The sequence below is a fragment of the Argiope bruennichi genome, chromosome 1, assembly GCF_947563725.1.
Source record: "Argiope bruennichi chromosome 1, qqArgBrue1.1, whole genome shotgun sequence".
In the NCBI taxonomy this organism is placed as follows: Eukaryota; Metazoa; Arthropoda; class Arachnida; order Araneae; family Araneidae; genus Argiope; species Argiope bruennichi.
The window spans coordinates 106,459,386-106,483,487 of NC_079151.1; the positions used below are offsets into that span (position 1 = coordinate 106,459,386).

At 29.3% G+C, this 24,102-nt stretch overlaps 1 protein-coding gene across 1 annotated transcript in view; it reads left to right on the forward strand.

The window, feature by feature from the left end:
- LOC129968727 (pituitary homeobox x-like) overlaps positions 1–24,102 on the forward strand; it is an 85,792-nt gene that overhangs the window by 32,834 nt on the left and 28,856 nt on the right. The window contains exon 2 of the mRNA XM_056082914.1: positions 14,460–14,743. Coding sequence (XP_055938889.1) covers positions 14,460–14,743 — 284 coding nt within the window. The remainder of the gene's footprint in view (positions 1–14,459; positions 14,744–24,102) is intronic.

Here is a 24,102-nt window from a genome sequence, read left to right on the forward strand (position 1 = left end):
GTGCCGATGAAAAGTTCTAATAACTTGAGGAAGAACGGAAGAAGATTCTCTTTCTCCCAAGCTCTTCCTGACTTTATATCTCATAGGTGCTAAACTTTTATTGATACCAAGAAGTTTGCAATCAAGTATTAATATGTAATTGTTCACCGATCCTTTCAATTTTGCCTCTTTCAACAAAATTTACCTGTTTTAAATAAAATAATAAATTTGTTAATTTTAATTAATTTTTTGCTGTTTGAATTATTTTTAGTTTATCTACCAAACAAACACTTAAAAATACACATTATTTGACAATTTCAGCAAGAAATATTCACCTTTGGGTGATTTAGTGTCAAAAAACTTGACACTTTTTTGACTTTTGCTGTATATAATGATTGAATAAAATAATTTCTATCTATCTATTTACATTTTTAATTAATTTTATCCTTGTTGATAATAAAGTTGCTATGAACTAAGAATTTTTTTGTATTTATATTTTAAATACATGCATGCATATTTATGTAAATATTGTCTAAAAAAGTTAGTGACTCATTGAATAAAAAGGAAAGGAAATTGATTTTACCATTTTCTTTACACAATATTCAAAGAATCATAAAGTTTAAAAGATAATTAATTTGATACTGAATATTGGAATTTCATAATTATGAAATGATAAAAATTAGAAATGAGTTATTTAAGATTATGTATTTGTAAAAATATAATCGATGTATTTTTCTTCATTCTCTTAATTCAATCCTATGCACCTCTATGCCATAATTTTAATGAGAGTCTAATCGAACTTTATTTTGCGTTCATTAAAGCATAAATAAATTGGGATATGAATATTTATAATATAACTTTATAATTCATCTATAAAATATAGTTCCATCCTTGCAAAGTAATTAATTATCTTTAAGAAATGCCATATTCAGTAAATATAAAATTAAAAAATAGAATAATTATTTTTGCATGTGACTACGACGCAACATTAATTAATTTTTTTGTAATATAATAAATAATTGTTTACACTTAAAAAATAAAACAGGACTATTAATACAAAAGTTTAAACTAAATATTGGCTCTTTTTTACTATGAAATTTTTTAATTGAATTCAATCGAATACAATTATTCTTAATTTAAGTTATGCTTTTATAACAAATATTTATTTCATCGATTTGAATTAATACGATAGATTTGTGCGTCAATGCAGCATATTATCTCTCATACTACAATTCTTGTTCATGGTTTATTAAAAAAATGCTCCAAATACAAACACTTTTCTCTACAAATCCTCCTTATACTACCTATAGCTTTCTTATTGCTGTATATCGTGAATGAAAAACTGGTTTCACGAGAAAACACGAACATCAGCAGTGGCATAGAACACGATCACACAGAACACTGCTACCAGTTTTACTTAGATTCTAAACATTATGATATTACGATGATGGAAAACTTTCTCAAAGTTCACGAAACCATTATATTCTCTAAGGAGAGAGCAAATACCAGAAATATCTTTTAATCAAAAGATTGTAAACAAGTTGTTGATTTTCATTTGCATTAAATATGCGTAGGCAACGAAACATTCGGAAAAGACATTTAAGCTTCCAATCCATCACTAAGACACACGGATAAATCTGATTGACCGACAGCAACACTAGCGGAAACAGGGTTGAGTCCTAAGTTCTATCACTGTTCATCGCACAACTCCTCCCGTGGGAAGCATGTCCCGTCATCGACAGGAGGTAGCCGACCCCCCCCCCCCATTTCTGTACACTTCCTGGTGGCAAGAACCAACCACTGTCCCAGAAGCTTCTCTTCCTCGTTTTTGAGGTACCATCCAGGAGGGGAGGAAAAGGCATTTAAAGAATACTTTTAATTCAAAGCATCGTTTATATCGTGGATTTCAGATCAGAAATTTCAAACATAAACAAAGGGGATTTTAAAATTATGAAACAAACTTTAAGAATAAACCAAATTTTCAGAAATAAGTGATTTTAATAATGGGACACAGAATCCCAAACGTAAAGTGTGATTGCTATAAGGTTACTTTGCCAAAGAAATAAGCTAAATAAATGGATTCATCAGATAAAGTTTGCAATATATTGTTACGGAAATTCCATCGGCTGAGTGCATCCTGAAAAGTCTAACAAAATAACGGATAAAGTAGCTTTATCCCACATAAAATATGAACAGCGAAATGCAGCCGAAGCATGCACAAGGACAGCACTTGCAAAAATCAACACCACATACGCAAGCAACAAATTTTAATTAAAAAACAGCACCATGCAATATCGCTGATATCACAGCAAGAGTGCTCTAGAAATTCCATGTCGTTCGCTTCCCGATTAACACTCCAAAAAGAGTTTTCATTCAAATCTACACCACTCGCTTTATATAAGTTCTGCAACAGGGCAAAGAACTTCTTGGAATAACCACGCATCTCGAGTCCTAATGCAGATATTGCTTAAGTCCTTGTACTTTCGAGAATCTTCTTCTCTATTGCTAATGTTCGCAAGTTTATTGACCTGATATCCATTCAGTCACTTCTAAAATATCTGTGAAACTCTCTTCCTTACTATGAGAGTAATAATACGGAGAAGCAATATTACAGATTCGAAACGCTATGTTTATTGAAATACGGATTAAATATATCACACAAAAAAACCCAGTTGCATGAATAATAGCATTGAAAGATGTATATAATAGCAAGATTATTACAATTGCAAGTAAGATGGAATATTAACAATGGAATTGTGATACTTAAAGAAGGCATTCTATACACATTTCGTTTCTTATTCATGCACCTGTGATATTGTGAATGTTGAAGTTTGTATTCCAGTAAACGTTGTATTTCCAAGTATATCATTTTCTTCTATTTAATTCGATGACAGAACAGCGATTACACTTTGCGATTGAGGCCCCATGTTCTACTCTAAAAATGACTTATTTTTGCATAATTTTAGAAAACTCTTCTAGCTAGAATGCTTATAAAGCAATTGTAGATGTAGATTAATCGTCCTTCTTAATAAGCCTTAGAAATAAGTTAAAACTTTTTATGCAAGCATGAAATGTAAAAAAAATGTTTATTTCAATTATTTTATATTCATTAGTTAAGCAGCTTGTTAAGTTTAAAAAATATTTTTAATTACGACACACTTAACGTTTTATTTTGTACTTGAGTGTTTCTTTTATATAATAAAAAATTATTTTTACGCATTTTGAGGGGGAATATTTTCTTATTATATAATTTATGCAGTTTGAATGGAACATCCGGAAAAGAATTTTTGGTTTGAAGCTCCGTTCATATCTATAGATATATTTAAGACATTTGATAGACATTCAGAAGACATAGTTGGATGCCATTGTAATTGCATTTTGGTTCTTTTTTTTAAAAAAAAATATTTTCCTTTGAAATATTTCAATATATTTCCTTTGTCCTTGCCCAATTATTTATTTAAACACTATTTCATTAAATATCTTAATTAAAGCCTACAAGCGTTTTAACATATAACTTTCGATAAAAATTTCGCAAAGATTCCGTATACGAAACATAGAGAAAGTTTTGCATTCCTCAAAAAATCCAAATTCAAGATTTTGACGATTCTCTGTGCTTTATACCTCTATGGAAAAACACATTTTTGGAAAATGTCTGTTGGTCTACTTGTGACAAAGAAATTCAAAGAGACTTCGAGTTGGATGAATGAAATTTTGTAAAGGATTTTTAAATCAAATTTATACATTTCTATCAAATTTTGAGCAAAATCCATTCAGAGAAAATCAGTCTTTTCTGTTTTCAAATAAAAGTTAATACAACTGCCAAACGAAGAGACCTAGATAGGTAAAATTTAGCACAAATTTAACATCTGTAATGTAAACATCTATCAAATTTTGAGCCAAATCTAACAAGGGATTGACTTGATCTGTCCTTTTAGAAACATGTAAACGAAATAACTCAAATTTGATACAAAATATATAAAATTTGGTATGGGATTTGGTAATTATCAGTATAATTTTGTGTCAATTTTTTGTTTCATTTGTTTGGGATAGACGTTTCTAAATCACAAATTCGATTTTCGTACTGCTAATGGCAAAACGCCAGAGCTTAATCGTCAAAAATACTAGCTAAATTGACACTCTAGATTCTGTATTGCAAGCCAATACCATGCAAAGCATTGTCAGGGATAACATGTTTATTAGAGAGTTTGCAAGAACGTTGAGGTAACGCCCTCTGTTTTAATTCATGGCTATTTTTTTTTTTTTTTTGCCCAAATTTCTGACAATTTTCGACTTTTATATGAAACTGATATAAGAAATGCCTTTAAGTTTTCAGGTTGCGAAATGAAATTGTACGTTTAAGTGCTTTCGAAATATTATCAAGAAAAGAATAATACCTCATGCTTGATTTTAAGAGCTCATGAACATGGATGTGACTTTTCTTTCGGTAATTGTTCAAAAATTAAAATGTCTTTTGAAATATTGAATTTTTTTTATTATTTAAATCCTTTTATCATTAACCATTTTTATCATTTAAATATTTTAAAATAATAACGAAGGTCAATAAACCAGATTACCAGATCCAACCCCTTGACCAATTTTGCTAGTTTTAGTTTCATGTGAAATATCATGCCTTCTTAATACATCATCAAGGATAGTCTACCTTCCTATATTCTCTTTATTTATTTATTTATTTTGAGAGATCGAACAAACACTGTCCCACTATATTTTCTCTGTGAGTAAATGTTGTGACGAAATTAGCCAGCTGAAATGACCGATCCAATTTTAAAATATTTTATCTAATATAAAATCTCAGGACCTCTGAAAATGTCATCAAGGGCTATTTGACTTTTACCACCCATCATATTGTGAAGAAATTTAAAAGACAATGTCTCATGTTACAGCCTTTATAAAGAAATTTTAAAAGAAATTTAACAGTTTGCCTGTTCTAACCATGGGACCAATCAGAAATTGCTTTATTTCTTATGAAAGTTAATGACACCTAGAGATGTCTTGAAGTGTTGTCTGTCTTCTACCGTGATCTGTCTTCATGAAAAGTCGAAAACGCACTCCTTCACTTTACATTATTTATGGAGAAAAATCGCGACATAGTTTATTGTCACAACCATTGTACCATTTTCGAAAATTTTCTTTCATATGATTGCTTCTGGCCCCTTGATATGTCATGACTGGTTGTCAACACTTTCCTCTACATTTCGAGACATACTGCAAATTAAAGCTTTGAAACACACTCCAATCTTAACAATTAAATAGATTTTTACAAATTTCACATTTTGACATCTTCAAATACAGCTAACTTCAAAGTGCCCCAGCATTATTGCGCAACTGTTGTATATATTATTATAATTATACTTTCATTATGCTTTTATTGTAATAGTATGTAATTAATTCAAAATTAATTGAAATGAGCCATCTTCATCAATCATATTATGACTCTATAACAGTCATTTTGACTCATTTTAATGAAATATATTTTATCACAAAAAGGAAAACACTATATTAAATTATGATACAACATTCTAATTTGTTAGCTATACTTGCAAAATATGCATATCATTTATGACGAAAATTGGAAAACTCTGTTCAGTTGTTGATAATGCGTGGTAGGGGAGGGGGTAGTGTTCCTATTTAAGCTTATTTCGCAATATATCTAGAAAAATTGAAGTGCAGGGTGTAGAAAACTTTTGATGGTATATCTAGGGAGTAGGAGCTTTTCTACTATTTGGTAAAATCAGTACATAGAAAATTTTACTTAATGGTCAACTCTTTCAAAGTTGTTGAGAATATACAACGCTGTTTCGGAGAAAGGACGATGAAGTATTGCTTTTGAAATATCTTTTGGAAATGGACACTGATTTAGAGGAGGAAACTATTTATTTGATATAAATTATGTGTAATCCTCGTATGGCCATTAGTAACTTTGATTTGATATGAAATAAAAATATATGTAATATTTGTTGCTGAGACAATGATTCTTTGGTTTTGCCAGTTATTTTAAATATATAGATAATGGACAAACAGCTGATCATTGAAAGCATCTAGTCTGCTAATTATTTTTCACTTTTACTGAGGTATTCGGAGTGATAATACTATTCTTATAATCAAATTGGCCTCCTTTTGTGGCCATCTATTCGGGAATATTCGTTATGTTTAATTCAATTAACTTTAAGCCAACCATAGCTATAATTTAATAAAAAAATATTTTCTTGAATTAAAATTAAGATAAAAATTGCAGCTGCGTTAATTCAGATGCTATACCTAATTCAACCCTTTGCGTACAATTTTTAACGATTTGATTTAATCAAATTAAAATAATAACTAATATTGATAAAAATAAAAGAATTGCAAAGACGATTATTTAGTTACTGAGATATTTTCTAATAAATGTAATATCTTGGAGGATTTTGCTTATGATTTATACAAGAAAAAAAAACTGAAAAAAAATCAGCTTTTAAAAGAAAACACAACATTGAACATTTGATGAAATAATGAAAATATTTAGTGTTTAACAACAATATAGAAAAATATTGTTGCAAATTATACAAAGAATATTCTTTATTAGCTGCACGACAACTAAACTGATGTCATTAAAATGACAATTTTTCAAATTTAAAATAGAATAAAAATTATTTCTTGCATAAAATTGTATAATTTTTTTCAGAATTATCGTGAAAAAAAGTTACAATCTAGCTTATTTTTTTAATTAATTAATAAATCTCATTTTCAGTTTCAAAAAAAAAAATTGTCCCGTCATGCACATTCCTATTCCCCAGAGTTTATTTTTGTCAAATTGGTAGCTTTAGGTCAAACGGACTGATCTCTACCAGATGGCAGATACACATTTCTGCACACGCACACATATTTTTATTAAAAGGACCACTTATTTTTAAAGGAAAAGAAGTCTTGATAGCAATAATAACTAAAAAAACATTAAAAAAAATATGTGAATAGCATAAAAATTCCACTATTTTAGCATTTCAAAAGTAACGGATCTCATTACTCTGCAATTGATTCATCAAAGAACATATCTGTAAAAGAGAAATACATTTATTTTATGGTATGCACTGAAAAACTGTATATTGACAAGCAAACTTAATTATAGCTGTAGTTTTTAAAAAAATCTTTCAATGGTGGGCTGCCTTGTACCACTCTTCATTTTAATTTGATATTTGAAGAACTCTTATGCTTTGTATATTCTGTATGAAGAAAACTGTGCCAGAGTTCCCCATTGTCATTCATAGAACCTATTTTACCAATGTTTATTTCATATTAGTCGTCCTTGGTGACCAGTTGGTTCGCCGACAATATTGGTTATTTTTAATTTCGGAGAAATCATATAAATCGTTCAGATCATATAAATTCATGTCCATGATTCCTTCAAATTGACAGCTATTAAAGCTCTGATATATCAGTTATCTTACATGTATTCTTCTTATTGTATGTATGAACTTTTTTAATGGAGGCCAGTCCCACAATATCATACCGCTATTAAAAGTGTAACTACACGTGTTCATCAATTTTTCAACAGGTATACTTTAACTTCGTTTTTCTAATCTACCCAGATATCACACAGAATTCTTTCTTAGATATCAACAAAAAAAAAACGGACACAATTAAAAATTTGATGAAATAATGAAAATTGTTCGTAATGCAGGAAAATGGTGAAATGTATTGTTGAAAATTGAGTAAAATATATTTTTTAAAAAATGCCAAAATTCGTAAAAATTTGAACAATTATATTGAAATAATTAAAATAACAATTTTTTAAATTTTGACATGATGTAAAATTTATTTTTGTGTAATAATACTTTCGGAATTTATTGTGGAAAAGCGCCAAAATTCAGCATAATTTTTAATGCATTAAAATTTAAAAAAAACTTTACGAGGTACATATTCTCTTTCTCCAAGATACATATATGTGCCAAATTTGGTAACTGTGGATTAAACATATTGGCCCGTTGAGCGCCAGCACGCATACACACACAAACATATACACATTTTTCTATATAATTAGTAGTGATGAAAATTCTTAACCACAACATATGTCATCAATAGTCGCTTGCCCACTATTATCTTAGATTTTGACATATATCTCAAAATAAAATTTTAGAAGAGTCTCCAGTTTTAAAGACTTGTCCGGCTTCGCTAATTTTATCCAACACCGTAATGTTTAAATAATTAACTAGCTTAAATTATTAGCCTCAAACCCAAACACTGGTCTGATTGTGTTTATTTTTATTTCATATGAAAGCTCATGGCCCCTAAATAAGTTATCAATGATTGCGTGTCTCGCCACTGGCCTCTATATTCTGGGGAAATCTCAAACATAATATTTTGTTGTCGGTTCTTTATGGGAAGAAAAATCAGTCCGAATTCCTGTCTGATTTCATCAACTTTATTTCATTTGAATGTTCTATATGTGTAAATGCATCGCCAATGGTCATTTTTCCATTTCTCAACCCATCCTTTGTTTTTTAAAAAGTATAACAAAATATAACTTGACGAATGTCTTAATAAATGAATAATGAATAATTCCATGTCTTAATAAATGAACTGATTTCGTCACTTTGCGTGCAAAATTTCAATGTTTGTAATAAAGTGCATCATGAAAATAAAAATTCTCAGTACAGGATAGCGAAGCTTTATTCTACACAAAACACGCAACACAGGTATCAAAATATAATTGAAGCATACACAAGTACAGTACTTGCAATAAACAGCAGAAATCGTTAATGAGAAACCGCAACAACGCAAAGCGCTCAGAAAGAACTCGCAAGAGGTCAACATTCCAAACAGAGATTTCGCTGAAATACTCGCCTGAGCTCAACTCAATTACTGAAGTGTCTCAATTCATTTATTTAACCTTTACTCCACTTGAGTCTGCTTTTACAGCTTCCGAGAAAATTTTCTACAAAGAATTTCGGAACTCGGGTCTTAATTCAGCTATTACTATCTAATGAAACTATTCCCAAATATTATGGGTCCTTCATTTTTGTAAAGCTGCCAAGATAGGAAGTCATTGACTAGCCATATTTTCAGAATCCTTTAGAGTTGTTTGTAGAACTCTCTTCCTTAACATGAAACCACATGCGCAGGAAAGCAATATTACAGATTAGTTATCTTTAAGAAAAATTAACACTACCTTATTTATGGTAAGTAAATATTTTGTTATAATCCTCTTGATTTTCCATAATTTTACTGCTATCGCTTAGGCTTAATGTATAGGTGAGAATTATAGAAATATGCTTTATGTAAAGCATATTTCTATAGGTGAGAACAATTGAAATATGCTTTATGTAAAGGTAAGAAAAATTCTACTTCAAAACTCAAATAGTGTTTCAGTCTACTTTTTCCACGACGGCACAGTTATATTGAGGTAGAAATTCAAAGTTCTGATATCTGAACATCTTAAGGTACAACAGAATTTATACGGATAATCGCATTTTGTTTTAAAATACATCAGGTGATCTGCCTTATTATATGACAATTTTCAAATAAGATTTTAATTAATTTTTCCGAAAAAAAACCGCTAATATATTTTTATTTTATCAGAAGCACCAAAACTGCCAATAATAATTTCTATATTTACTTATTATTAAAGTTGTAAAGTAAATATTTTCTTCTTATTTAGAAAATAGATATTTATTTTATGTTTTGTTTCTGGGCCCAAGGTATGGCTTGATGTTGTAACCTAGGACATTTGCTACGCAGCGAAAGAACATTTTGGATTCTTATTGAATAAAATATAATCAATTTAAAAATTGCATTATCTTTCTTAAATAACTGATTTTAATAGAGATTGAATCGTCAAACTTTAAATTTTACTCAAATAAAAAATATAATTAAAAAATTATTTAAAAGCAAAGAATAGTTGTAATTATTGTTTTGTAGTTGAAAAAAAAAAGAAAGAAAGAAAGAAAAGATTAAAAAAATAGGCACAATTTACATCCATGTAAAAATAATCTGCATGATCATAGATATAAGCAAAATATATATTGGCAAATGAAATATATTTAATGATAAGTAGAAAAAAATCAGAAATTGGTATTAAAACTATTTAAGGTAATAGTGGCTTGGTAAAATCAAAGAGGTCCAAGTTGGAAACCGACTTTATAACCAGCGGTTTTAGTAAGAAAAATAGAGATATAAATCGGATATTTTTCATTAAAATAAAATCAGTGTTTGGATGTTGATTGATTTTCTCATTTTCTTTAATCCTTTAGAAACAAAATATAAACGTATGTGCATTCATAAGAATTTATACAAATATGTGATAAATTTAAAAAATTTCCACATTCTTCTACAAAAAACTGTTTATTCTACATCAATTTAATATTTTTCGGCGAAATCTAGGCTTTCTGTAATTACTTTTGGCATTGTTTATTACTTTCTAAATAATTATGGCAATAATACCTTATTTGAAATCTAGTAAATATAAGAGCAAAAATTGAAGATTTACTTCAATATATATGACAATACAGTATTTAATAACACATCTTCGTTTGGCCCTTTAATTAATTTCTATTCATTTCGTGTTTTGTTTCGTGAAATGAAGGCTGCATAATTGTGATTATTAGTAAGAAAAAGAAAAGAAAATTGCCATGGGCAACAAAATTAATTATAATGAATGACACTCTCCTATCTATATTCTTCTAGAAAGTTTGGAACACAAAAGCATTTTGATCAACCTTTGTACAATTTATATTGCGTGTTTTCAGATTCTGCTACTAACGCAATTTAAACAGAATAATTGTGATGAAGAAACCAAATTAGTTGCTTTATTTCAAATAAAGGATAAGGAAATAAACAGCTGAAGTATGGATAAAGAAGAGTGGCTTTTGTATCGAAATACAAAAGATAACCTTTATTATCCGCATTTCTAGAGCATTTTCAGCCAAACTTTATTTGAAATCGAGTTCATTTTGCCCCTGTTTAAATAATGTTGAAAGCAGTTTTGTGCATTCAGTTCTATAACATTTGTGGAGAAAAATGAAGCTTGTTTCTCATCACTAAAGTCCTGTGCATCTTGTATGTTAATGTCGATTGTTAAAATCAGTTTTTTTTCAGACATCCATTGAAAATATCTCATGAATGCTCACTTCAGTTAATCTTGATTGGTCTCTATTTCATGTTCTAATTTATTAAAATTTATAATTAGACTTTTACTTTAATTATATGTACTTTTCAAATAAAATTATTATAAATATATCCTGAAGCATGGCTCATTATAAAGCATGACACTTTACACATTAATGGAAGACTTATCTGAAATATAAATTAATTTTTAAATTTAATTGTGAGAATTAAAGTATTATTATATGTATCATTTTTCTCAATTTGCAACATTTCACTATATATATATCCATTGCACTTTTTCTATTTAATTAATTCAACAGAAGCTTTTTATAAAATTCTTAAATCGGCAGTTCACGCGCTCCGAGTGAAGGGATAAAAAACTGTAAGCCAAGCGAATTCTAAAAGATACCTAGATTCAGCTACCGAAATCGACACGTATAAATAAATACCTATCAGAATCTCAATGCGTATAAGATCTGGAAAAAATAATTTCTCCCCTTTTTAGGTTTTTCTCATTTTCGCTCTCTGTTGGTGTGCTCGTCGCTACTGTTTGTACATAATTCATGCCTCCCGGGATGTAGTGAGACGAAGTTAAAAATTCAAAGTATCTTCTGCTCGAAAAATTATATACATCCTCTCGACTCTCCATGGCCGAATGGTCATAGCACTGATCTCATATTCAAGAGATTGTAAGTTCGAATCCCACTAGAGACAATGCGATTCACAGTTTGTGTAAATATTTAATTCCTTGGTTTTATGCTTCCCTTTATTTCATGTTCCAGAAGATTCTGGACATTTCATTAGTTTACCAGACAAGTGTTCTAGACTTTTCTTACTGTCTCCAGAAAAGTATTCTGGAACTTTTCCTGCTAGTATAAAAGAGAAGATTTGTCAGTCACTGTGTTCTCAGTTCTGAGTTGAGTTAATAAATTGGTTTAGCTCTATTTGTGTGTGTCATTGCGTTCCACACTAAAGTATCTACGTGACTATATATATATATAGTAATTTTTAGTGTATGTTAAAATATGAATACAAATAAAATGGAAACTTTCGCTTAATGAGCGTTATGATTAATAACAGTCGATGAATGCCTTTATTAATAAAGCATGGATATAAGGCATCCTGATTTCTCACATCATCTTCAGAAAAAAATTTTACACTTTTCAATGAGGGTTAAAAACTGACAGTTATTTTTTTTTTCCAACAAAACGGTTTTCTACACATTTATTGGCTAGAATGGGATGAAGAAACAGTTAATGATCATGATTTTATAACTTTTTAATGCTGAAGATTAAACAATTTACCAAAAAATTGCACAGCGGCAACTTCTCAAAAGGGATAAGTGCTGCTCTGAGAAAATGCAAAGCAATATGTGAAAGAAGGTCCACAGTATTTTAATAAATTTTATACGGATAATCCCCGAACCTCTTCCATACGACACCAATATTATTCCATGTGATTTTCATAAAATCAGGTCCTTAAAATATTTCTAAAATGTCCGCTTCACTTAGAGAAAAAAGGAAGACATCAAGAAAAATTTGATCTGTCAGTAATACAGGAGTTTCGACACTCATGTCGTTCATTTTTTCCTAAGTGAGAAAAAGAATACTTCACTGTGAACAGCAATTATTGTGTAAGTGTATTGTTACGTATGAACTGCGACTAAAATACTCTGTAACTAAATTCTATTTAAATATAATCATTGCATCGATTTTATTTGGACATCTTATTTGCAATATTCACATTTTGCGTCATTAAAGTATCCAGTTTTAGACCCGTGATTTTATTTCGCTAATTATTTTGGCTAATTAATGTCCAAAAAGTGGAACTATATACTTCAATTTGATCTATGACATTTAACCGTTCTTTAACTCACTTAAAAAATTAATAACGGTTCGATACTCTTATCATGTTGCAATAAATTTGTGACTTCCAAGATACCTTCCATTTTGACTTTACAATGAACAGCAATGCATCATTCTAACATAATAGATTGAAATGAAATTATCTAACAAAAAAGTTTATTTTCTATTGGAAGGATATGAGATTAGAAGAGCAGAAACTATTTTGAAACAAGATTCTGATCCTTAAGAGGACAAAATAAAATAAATAAAATAAAAATTTCTTTTTCTGCGAGATTGGGTTATTAAATTTAAATATTATACCTGTAACCTGTAACTTATGTTTAAAAAATGTGCAAATGTACTTATAAATATGTCAGAAAAGAATGAATGAATAAAAGATGCGACCAAAACACAGAAAAATATGAAAAATTAAATCTTTCTAAAAATGAAATCATCGTTTTTTCATCAATTAATGAATATACAAAAATCTAAACAGTAGTCCGTAAGTTAAATTAATGTTATACAAGCTGCCGATTTTTTTAAATCTATAATACAAATATAAATTTAAAATAATAGAAACTCTGTAACAAATATAAATTTTTATAATTCATCGCATAGGCAAAACAAATTGAAAACATCGCATAAGAAAAAAAATTAAAAAATTGAAAGCATCACATAGGCAATGAAAGAACGCTATAAATACATATACCATTAAACACGAATAATATCTTGAAGATATAGATTTTTTTATGTAAAAAAAACATATGTGTTTAAATTCAAATCATTTATGTCTTATCATAGAAAGTCATTCCTTTTCATTACTGCAGTAAATTTTCAATAAGAGATGTCGTTTTCATGTGTTTCAGATTTTCATAAAATACTAAGATAATAAGTTTTCGCCCAAAAAGTTACAAGATTTAAAATGTGATTCAATTCTTTCGGGTACAAAAAAAACTTTTGAAAAAAATTAAGTGGCTCAATTGCAGTATTTTGATATGATTTATTCAAATAAGAAACTCTGGAATTTTTATGATAAAATGTACAGTAATAGTAAGATTTTTAGAGAGTGTACATTTAAGAAAAGTTTGGTTGCAAAATGAAACATGATAAAAAATTATTGAGTACATCTATGTAGTATGAAGATTATTCATTTATGTTATGTACCTTATTTTTATTTAACGATCTCTCTTAGAAGCCCATATTAACTGTAGAAAAACTAAAAATATTAAAATACTAAGTGAAGTCTTTCATAAAAGGGTAACATCAACTTTTGCAGAAGGTATGATAAGCATTCTTTAATTATTGGAAATAGATGAAAACCTATTAATTTTTCAATTATTTTAATTGTTTCTTATAAAAGTAAAATAAAAATCTGCAATTTTACTTAATATTGTTTAAAACGCTCTGAATGCATGTCTATAATTTACTTTGTTGACACGTTCACTAGAGACTTTAGACTAGAGACCTTAAGATTATATAGATACGCAATTCGCTCTAAAAGACTGCACGAACTCATGAAATTCAATTTTGTATCATTTCCAGTGGATTCCAATCACCATCATCATCACCCTTCAGGTGGCGAGAAAATACGAGGTGCAGGTGGTGGGGGAGGAGGCGACGGGGGAGGCGGAGGTGAGAGCGGCGAGAACTCAGGGGCGGACGACGGTGACCCTAAGAAGAAGAAAAGGCAAAGGCGGCAGAGAACCCACTTCACCAGTCAGCAACTACAGGAGCTAGAAGCCACTTTCTCACGTAACAGGTATCCAGACATGTCCACGAGGGAGGAGATAGCCATGTGGACCAACCTTACAGAAGCAAGAGTAAGGGTAAGTGGTTTGAAGAATATTTCAAAGGAGCAACTTTTTCCTTTTTTTTTTTTTTTTCCTTATAAATGTTAAAGATTTCCCAAAAAGAAATGGAAAAGAATCTAAAAACCAATGCTACATTATTTGGGAAATAAATTTTCTTTTCTTGCTGACCAGATACGTCTTTATAAAAAAAAATGGAGGAGAAGAGAAATAAGCATATCTTTTATTTACTTTAGTTTGGTAAAAGTAAATAACATTGAGTATGTGCAAAGATTGATCTGAAATATTATCATATTGGAATTAGTAAATCTGACACCATTTTTCTAGGAATAATAATAAAAATACCGAATGCCAAAGACTATTGGCATTCAGTTCAAAAAGAAAAGCACAGTGCTAAAAAAAATCATAAAAAGTAGTTTTATAAACTGATTTGCCTTTTCTTTCTTTCTTTGTTTTTATAAAATAAATAAGAAAATGATTTAAAAGATAATTTCGAAATTAAACAAGTTCGTCGAAGCAAATAATTATAAATCGGAATGGCTTACTGAGTTACCCAAGCTCAATATTCTTTTAGATTATCTCTAAAAGAATGATTATCTAGATTAAAGATTATTTAGATTATCATCTAAAAGAATGTGACTATCTTCACAAAACAGTCCAGATGATTTGCACCTACATTATAATTTCATTTGCGTCTATACAATTTTATTATCAATCAAAAAGCAGAAATTCTATAAAACTTGATGTAACTACTGAATGATAGAACATATTAACCACTTACACTTATCAATCGATGTTTCGACACCCAGAAGTCCTGCATATTCTATGAGTATATTGTTTTCCAGATCTTCTTATGTTTTTGTCGTATTTCTATGAATTAGTCACTCACAAAAAACTAATTTTTACTGTTCCTTTATTCTTAGACACTATGTCTTTTCTTGAATTTTTCTACATGTACCTGTTGGCCCAAGTCATATTTTAATCGAAAAGAGAATAAGAATCGGGGTATTGACCATATATATATGTTCTGTAGTCGGAAATAATTAATGATACCAACAAGACATTAACACAAAGCTTTCCATCACATCAGCAACTTTCTGAAGTCAGTAGAAATCGAAGAATGTCAACAGCCGACAACTAATATTCGCCAATATATGAGACCCTTATAAATGACCGTGTTTTTAAGGAGCTAAATTAATTCGTTACATAGATTGAAGGAATGAACATAAAGTATTTATCATAGATATGTGTTTTAAAACCACGAATAGCTACTTAAAACTAGCGTACTACAAATGCTACAAAATAAAGCTTGTGACTTCGGAAATGGAATGTTAGGTAGGGATTTAACCCATCAAAGGTCTGTTATGTGTGAAGATTTAGTACAATTAAATCTGTCGTAAATCATATGTCTTTCGATTGACATAGAGTTGTTTAAGCAGGAGTTACCAGATATCGTGCTATTCTTGCACGTCAGCCTGGTCAAAAATTGTGAGGTGAATTCCTAAATAGCCCTCGCATTGCTTTAAACTCTGATTTCAGTGTATCTAAACTAAATTTGGTATATAAGGTAATTTTCTAACTGTAGTAAAACTGATACTGAATACCTGCTTGTATTATCCGCAAAAGATGTCGGAAAGAATTTATTTCAAATCATATATTTCAAATATATATGCTTTGGAAGTTAGGAATCAGAGAAAGTAGAGCTTTGAACAAATAAATTAAAGTTGTTTGAAATATAAATAGGATTTAAAAAAAAGCTAAAACATGAAAAACTTATCTTCGCGTTTTCTTTTTAGTTTTACTTTAATTAATTTATTTAACTTATTTTTTTTCAAAAAACAATTTCTCTCTTAGCGATAATAAAATGTTTCCAGTTTTTATCAGTGTAATAATAGAAATTCTGCAGAGGATATTTACATACTTTTAGAGCGATTTCAATAAAGAATTTTTTAAAAAAAGTTTGGAATGAAATTTTTTTGGCAGCAGATTATTATTTGAAACGAAAAGTATCGTCTGCTATTTTTAAATTTATTGTTAAGTTGTGGTTGAAAGACATTATTTTGAATTTTCCGAAGAGAATTGTTTCGATTTCCTAATTAAAAGACGTAGTGAAGCGAATAACATTAAAATTTATAAGTGCATAATAAACAAATTTTTAATCGTGAAAGGAACAAAACTATCAAGTATTTCTTTTGCATGGAAAGAAGACTTCAAAAGAATACCAAAAAAATATGCATAATGATTTAAAATATTTATAAAATTAAATCAAGAGAAAATCGAGACCGAATTTCATGAAATAGTTTTTTTTATATAAATATATATCTAGTGTGACGTTAAATCTATCGAAGGTATTACCGGTTCATATCCATTTCTCCGGCCGGCTATATTATTAAATAACAAAGTCTGTCTTAAAAAAGTCTTCCTCGTGCAGCTTTAAATAGCTGAAATTGAAAAAAAAAATTCTCATTTATTGACGGTCATCATATTTTAAAATCTTTCAAAAAGAAGGAATAAAAGTATTTGAATTCCAAAATGCATAGTATTAAAAAAAATTCAGCCGTTTTTATTTACATTTATTTATTTATTTTACAAAATACCTCTTTAAATCCTTTGATTTTTCTCGTATACCAAGCATACAGAGAAAGTGCAATAAACGCTAAAAAATTCAACTCAGTATTTTGACTAATTTCCATGTTTCTGTACTCCCTGAGTCGGGTAAACACATTTTTGGAATTATGTCTATTTCATCGGCAGTCAAAAACTCAGAAACCTTTTTAACTACATGGATGAAACTTAGTATATAGCTTCTACTTAAAATTTGTAGATATCTATCAAATTTTGAACAAAATTGATTCAAAGAAAGTCTGTCGGTCCAACTGTCTGAATATAAGTTAATATAAATACAAAACAAAAAAGCTAGATGGTACAATTTGGTGCACAGATTTAACACCTAAAGATATGTACCAAACTGGAAACTAAATCCGTCAAAGGATTAACGGTCTCTCAGTACGTACTTCCTCGTACATTTCTCAACGTTATAATTCAAAAAAAGGCATTATTTATGTAAATGATATTTTGTTTATGATATTTGGTTCTAACATATGAAAAAAACACCAAATTATCCATTCAGTTTTCTGATACTTTTGTATTAACCGCATTCTACTGATAAATTGCTGAAAATCTCATGCTAATTGACTCTTTTGTAGCTATTGTTCGCCAATAGCATAGGTTAATAATGCACAAGAACATTTCATAGAGAATATGTAATAAAGTTTTGTAGTAACAGCTTCCACAATTAAAAAATGGATTTTTGGCGAAAGTTTAAAAATATGCGTACGCGTCTTTTTATATTTTTATAAAAAGAATTTTTTTAAAAAAAATTTTATTTGAAGAAAGTAAATGTGATTGAATTTGTGATGTTACATACTTCTCAATGGAAGTTACATTGATAAAATCTAACGCTACTAATTCAGAAAAATGATTCAATTCTATAACATTTTTCAAAGCATTTTATTTCATTTTGTCTTCGAGCTGAAAAATTTAGAAAGGAAGATAGAATAAATATTTAGGAGAAAATACTTTCCATTATAAACTGAATTACCTTCAAGACAAATCAATAGTTATAGTGTTTTGTTTACCTTTATATTTATTGATTTTATAACGAAGACTCTGTTTTGGTGAGATATACTGGCCGTCTTTTTCTTCCTTTCTTTCTTGGAAAAGAATCAATAAAATAAAAAAATAGAAAACAACAGCTGTCTAGCTCTTTTATAATGTAATAATAAATGTCTTTATATTATAAAATGGGAACAATGTACGAATACAAATTTAAGATACAGCCACTAGTGTAATGAATTTTTACTTTTAAATATCATAATTCATAATTTTAGGTGTAAATCAAATGATTTAAAGTTTAGATGTAATTAAACATCGTATGATATCGGAGTATATGTATTTAAGCATTTAACAAAATGCCAAAATAAAAAAGTATTAAAATAGATTTGAATTTTTACCCCGAAATAACGTTGCATGTAAATATTTTAGGACTAATTCCTCTATAGTTATGAGGTATTTTTTTTAAAAAAATTATCTTAATTATGAGAATAATAACGACCACATAAAAATATTTAATAGTATTACAGTGCTTGTGAAGCTACATGCAGCGACTAAAACAATAAAAATAATTGTTATAAACTCTTCTTTAAAATATTTTGAAAGCTGTATTTAAATTTTTTTTAAAAATGTATGAAAATGAAATGGGTATTACTGAAAATTTAATTGTTTTGGATTTTAAAGTAGTGGAATAATAGCCTTTTTCAAAACGATGATTCAAAGTTATTGAGAAAAACTGAAATTATGATTAATTCTTGATTAAAAATTTAATTTAAATTAAAAAATATATTGATTACTTATTATCTAAAAAGTAAATACCTGTCAAATTCGGTAGTTCTAAGTGCAACGATCTGCCCTCTGAAAGGTTTTGCATGATACTTAACTTTAACCTGAATTAGTTAACAGAAGTTTTTTTTAATTATGCATATCATAATTTACATATAATGTGTCAACCTATAGGCATTACATATAAAATATTTCGTTATCTTTTATCAGGGTTATTACATACTAATGTTTCAAAAATTCATGTAAAAAACTTTTATTAGATTAATTCAGAATATAAATGGTTTTGGATTCCTTGGTTATAAATTGTTGAACAATGGCGAATATCTTTCACAATTTTATTTTTAAATTTTTTCTTTAAAATAATAAAGTAAAAGTGCTAAATAAATTAACCTTCTGTCTGCTTTTTTATTATATAAATCTTTTTTTTTAATATCAAAGTATTTTTTCTCTAACTGCCTTCCGACTTTCGTAATGGGAAACATCTATTTAGAGCAAGATATTTTCAAATAATATTTTGTTTTTCCATTTGAATGTCATAGATAGATTTTTTTTCAAAAACAGCAATGCATCAGCATGTGTTTTTACACTTTGAAGAAAAAGAAACATAACGTTTGTTTTAAGAGATTAATTTCCTATGGACCATTAATTCATCGAAAAATGTGAGTTTGAAATTAAAAATTCTTTATATTTATGAAACTACTGTTGTTGTATACATTAATCGCTATATGAATCAACATGTAATTAAATTTTTTCAGAATGAAGATGTGCTTGGTTGTACATAGTTTCATAAAAGTACATATTTTTAAATCAGTATAAAATATTTCTCCTCGGTTTGTATGTGCGAGTATTTATCGTTTTGTTACAAGTATTCGACATAAATTTATGAATGAAATTTTAATCTTATACCTATTATTATAATGAAGAAAGTATTACTTTGAAATACCAGAAATTTGACTTGGTTATTTTCGTGAACTTTCTTGTTTTACACTTCCTTCAGTCTAAAATCCCATTTCTGGATTTATATTCATCGAACAGTTTGTTTGCCTATTTGTTAAAACGATCATTTAAAAAAGAAAAGGTTGGACTAATGAAATCTGGTATACAATGTTTATACAAAAATCATAGATTTTTGCAGTTTGAAGCCAAGTCTGGGAAGTCTATATGTTTATCCATTATCCTTTTATTTATAAATGAGATGAACAAATAAAATTTGGAGTTATGGTTTTATCACCAGTATTGTAGATTTCTGTCCTAGTTTGGATCAAATTCATTGATTAGTTAATTGTCTCACAGTTTGTACGTTCGTGTCTACATGAAACGGATAATTAAAAACTGTAATTAGCTATATAAATGGAATTTGAGATGTGATTTCAAAATTAAAATTGTAGAGACGCATCAAAATTATTTTTATCCATTCAAATGGAGAAAATTAAAACTCTTATTCATTTCTTTTAATTATTTGACTCAGTAAAAAATGTGCTAAGAGGATCAGTCAAAAAATTAGGTTTTTCAATATCTTCTGCAAAGAAATCCCATCCAACATCATTCAAGCGAGTGCTGATCTTAGAATTTATCATAGTTGATGGTTTTCCTTCGCATTCAGCCTCATATTTGTACGTCCATTCTCAAACATGTTGCATCACTTCGTGATAACTTAATGTGACGTTGTAATTTCATCACACATTTCAAAGAACAACCGATAAATTTGAAAGCAATTACACATTTTACTCACAAAAAGTGAGTTGTTGCCATTATTTCCAACCTGGATCCCAGCTTCAGCTGCCGAAACATGTTTATATTTGACTTCCAGACAAACTATAATTGTCGCATAAATATCGTTACATCACACATACATATAAATGTCTGAAATGTTGTCATAATGTTTGATCAATTAGTTTTTCATTGAAACCTTTTACAGAGAAATGTAACTTTTTGACTGGCCCTCATATATCATTTAAGTTAATCAAAAAATAGAGGGGGGAGGGTCCGTTGTATATTAGAATAATTATATTTATCTTTTAATCACTAACTAAAATGTTTGTCACAATATTTTTAAAAGGAAAGTAAATTGGTTTAGTTTATTGGTGCAAGAATCATTTATGATTAAGGTGTGTCAAACATATGATGAGAGTTAATCTTATTTTAAAAGTTTGTTTCTAAATTGCGCCATTTTCTAGGACCTGTCAACCTAGAAACCTATAAAGTCTGCTAAAAATTAGTCGCAAGGTAAAATACAACTTTGTAAATAAATTTTAAATCTTATCAAAAGGTAAAAGCCAAGCATTTTTAAAAAAGTAAAAAGATGGGAATGGGGAACTTTATGAAAAATGCCCCTTAATTTGATGTTGGGAGAATGAAAGCAGCGGATGCATTGTTTAGTAAGTTGTAAACTTCCTACTAAAATATGAAGAACCATCATAGGACATTGACATACTATACATTGGGGTGCAGGTTCCCTCAGAAACGAATGTTTATGTGTAAGTCGTGTGTGACCAATTCTTAGTCTGGTAAGAATTGTGTCAAATTTTCTACTAGGCAAACAAGACAAACAATCAGTAAGGTGTTTAATTGTTTAAATTTTATTTGCCTGTTTTCGGTTAAAATGGTTTTGCCATTTAAAATGCAGTGAAATGGAAAGTGACTATTAGGAAATATTTTATCCCGAAAACTGGAGACGGGAACGAAAATGACTCCACGTTGTTCATTAGCCCTGATTATCACGTGGCATTTTGTCCTTGAATACAATTATCTCCTCAGTAAAGTTGTTCTTTCAGTAGTATGTTGGCAAAAATCTAAGTTTGAACACATGCCTGTAACTGAGTTATTTTTTTTCAAAGTTTTTGTTGTTATTTATGGAATCGTTAACACCACGTCTCTGAAATTGCTTTTAAATTGAATGATGCAAAAAGAATAAAGAAATATTCTAAAAATAATATTTTAAAATATTGTATTCTTTATTTTTGTTTATTAAATTCTAACAGTTATTAACATTAGTGTAATCTCATTAAAATACTCATTAAAAGATTGTTTAGGTTTTTTTTATAACATCTTTACACCATCTAATATTATAACATTTAACATTTTTAATAATAATATTTTAATAATTTTAGCAAATACAAGATTTTCAGAATGTATTGTGTTTTCAAAATAAATTCCAATGCTGTTGACTAAAGAAAAATAACAATGGAGTCATTTAGACTCCATGTCTCTGGCCGAGTGAGGAAATTCATATCTCTAGTTACGAGTTATTGATGTATATGTATATTTTTTAGAGATTCTTTTCAAATCTTAATATTATTAAATCAGATAGACAAATAAAGATATCAATACAAACATTTTTTTTTTGCCTTCAAATCTATATAATCTTGTAAGCTTATCATTGACAACAAAATCATACCTCATCTTGAATTTGCCATTTTAAAAATACGAATTCAAGAAAGGCTCAGATCCTTGCCGAACTAATTTCCATGTTACCCAAATTTCTCATTCAAGTAAATTTATCTTTCCTGTCACATAAAATATGCTCACTTCCGGCAAAAATTCGTTATTCGCATATTTAGTCAGAATGGGCACGAAATATCTCTCCAGTTTATTGCCACAAATAAAGCCTCTTCAAGTGAGACATTGACGACCATCAAAATCCACTCTCATTGTTATAAAAATATCATTTCAGCCAGGAAAAATGCCTCGTTCCGATTTCAAAAAGCCCATAACACTAACCCTTCCCTTTCCATTTCCCAGCCCTTGCAATCATCGGGGTGGTAAACAAGCGAGAAGAGAACGAAATATCGTTCAGTGGGGGAATCACTGCGCAGCCAAGGTTGATAGGAAATGGCGTAATAGCAATGACGGAGATTGCTCCATCGTCCTTTTCTAAAATAGCGGCCATTTTTCACGCCCCCCTCTCCTATTAAGACGGAAAATAACTTCTTGGACACAATCCCGCGATGATTGATGGAAGGTGGTCACGCCAGATCTTTAATCCTCCATTCCTTGGAACGCTTTCTCCCCCCTCCGGTACGAGATTCTTCATTCTCTCAATTACTCTCTACTTCTTGCCAATCAGGGTTCTTTCAGTTACGAGTTCTCCTGGCTTCTTCGAGAAGGGCCCGATCGATTGGCTGATGCGCTTCCGCTCGAGAATTCTGATTTGTGCGCCTCTTCCTTCTCCAGCCTGTGCAGTTCGCTGGGGGAGCTGATTTCGTTGTCCTTTGGCCGCAAGATTTCTTGTTCTGTTGTCAATGGAAGAATGTTAAGGGGGTTGCAGCATCATTTGAATGCGGTTACGCGAAAGAGGTTTGAGGGCAGCGAGATTTTAAATATGAAATGAAATGGCGATGTCGGTGGTTCAATGAAATTAACGGCAGTCTGAGATTGTGTTGGAATAAATTAATTATATGATAAATAATTTCAGTATGAATAAGAATTTCCCAGAATGCTCATTTTTTTATAATACTTTAATGAATAAATGTTTGAATTATTCTCTTAAAAATAAACACTGACTATCTTCTTATTTATTTTTACAAATTAACAATGTTCTAAGTGTTTTTATAAATAATCCCTTCGTCGGAATTTTTAGGCAGATGTAATTTTTAAAAAAATTAATAACAGTAATTTTAATGGTTTAAGCTGAATATCCAAAGTAATTTTCAGTTGGTTATCCAAAACAGGTTTCTGAGTTTGTACTTGCATATTGTCATTAATTTTTAATACTACTTCCCTGTTAAGTAACTATCATGGTAAGGAAGATAGTTTTACAAATAGCTCTCTCGGATGTCGGTCCCAGGCTTGGCGAAAAATTAGTCAACCGATTAGCTACTTGACGACGAATTTAACAACTTTGGAGACAAATTAGATGATTCCTGTAATGGCAGGAGTTTTGGCGATATATCTTTCAGGACCGGAGTTATAGCGATTTTTTTATAACCTTCTTTGCTTCGTCACAGAAACTATAAAAAAACTGGGGAGACTAAGCTGAA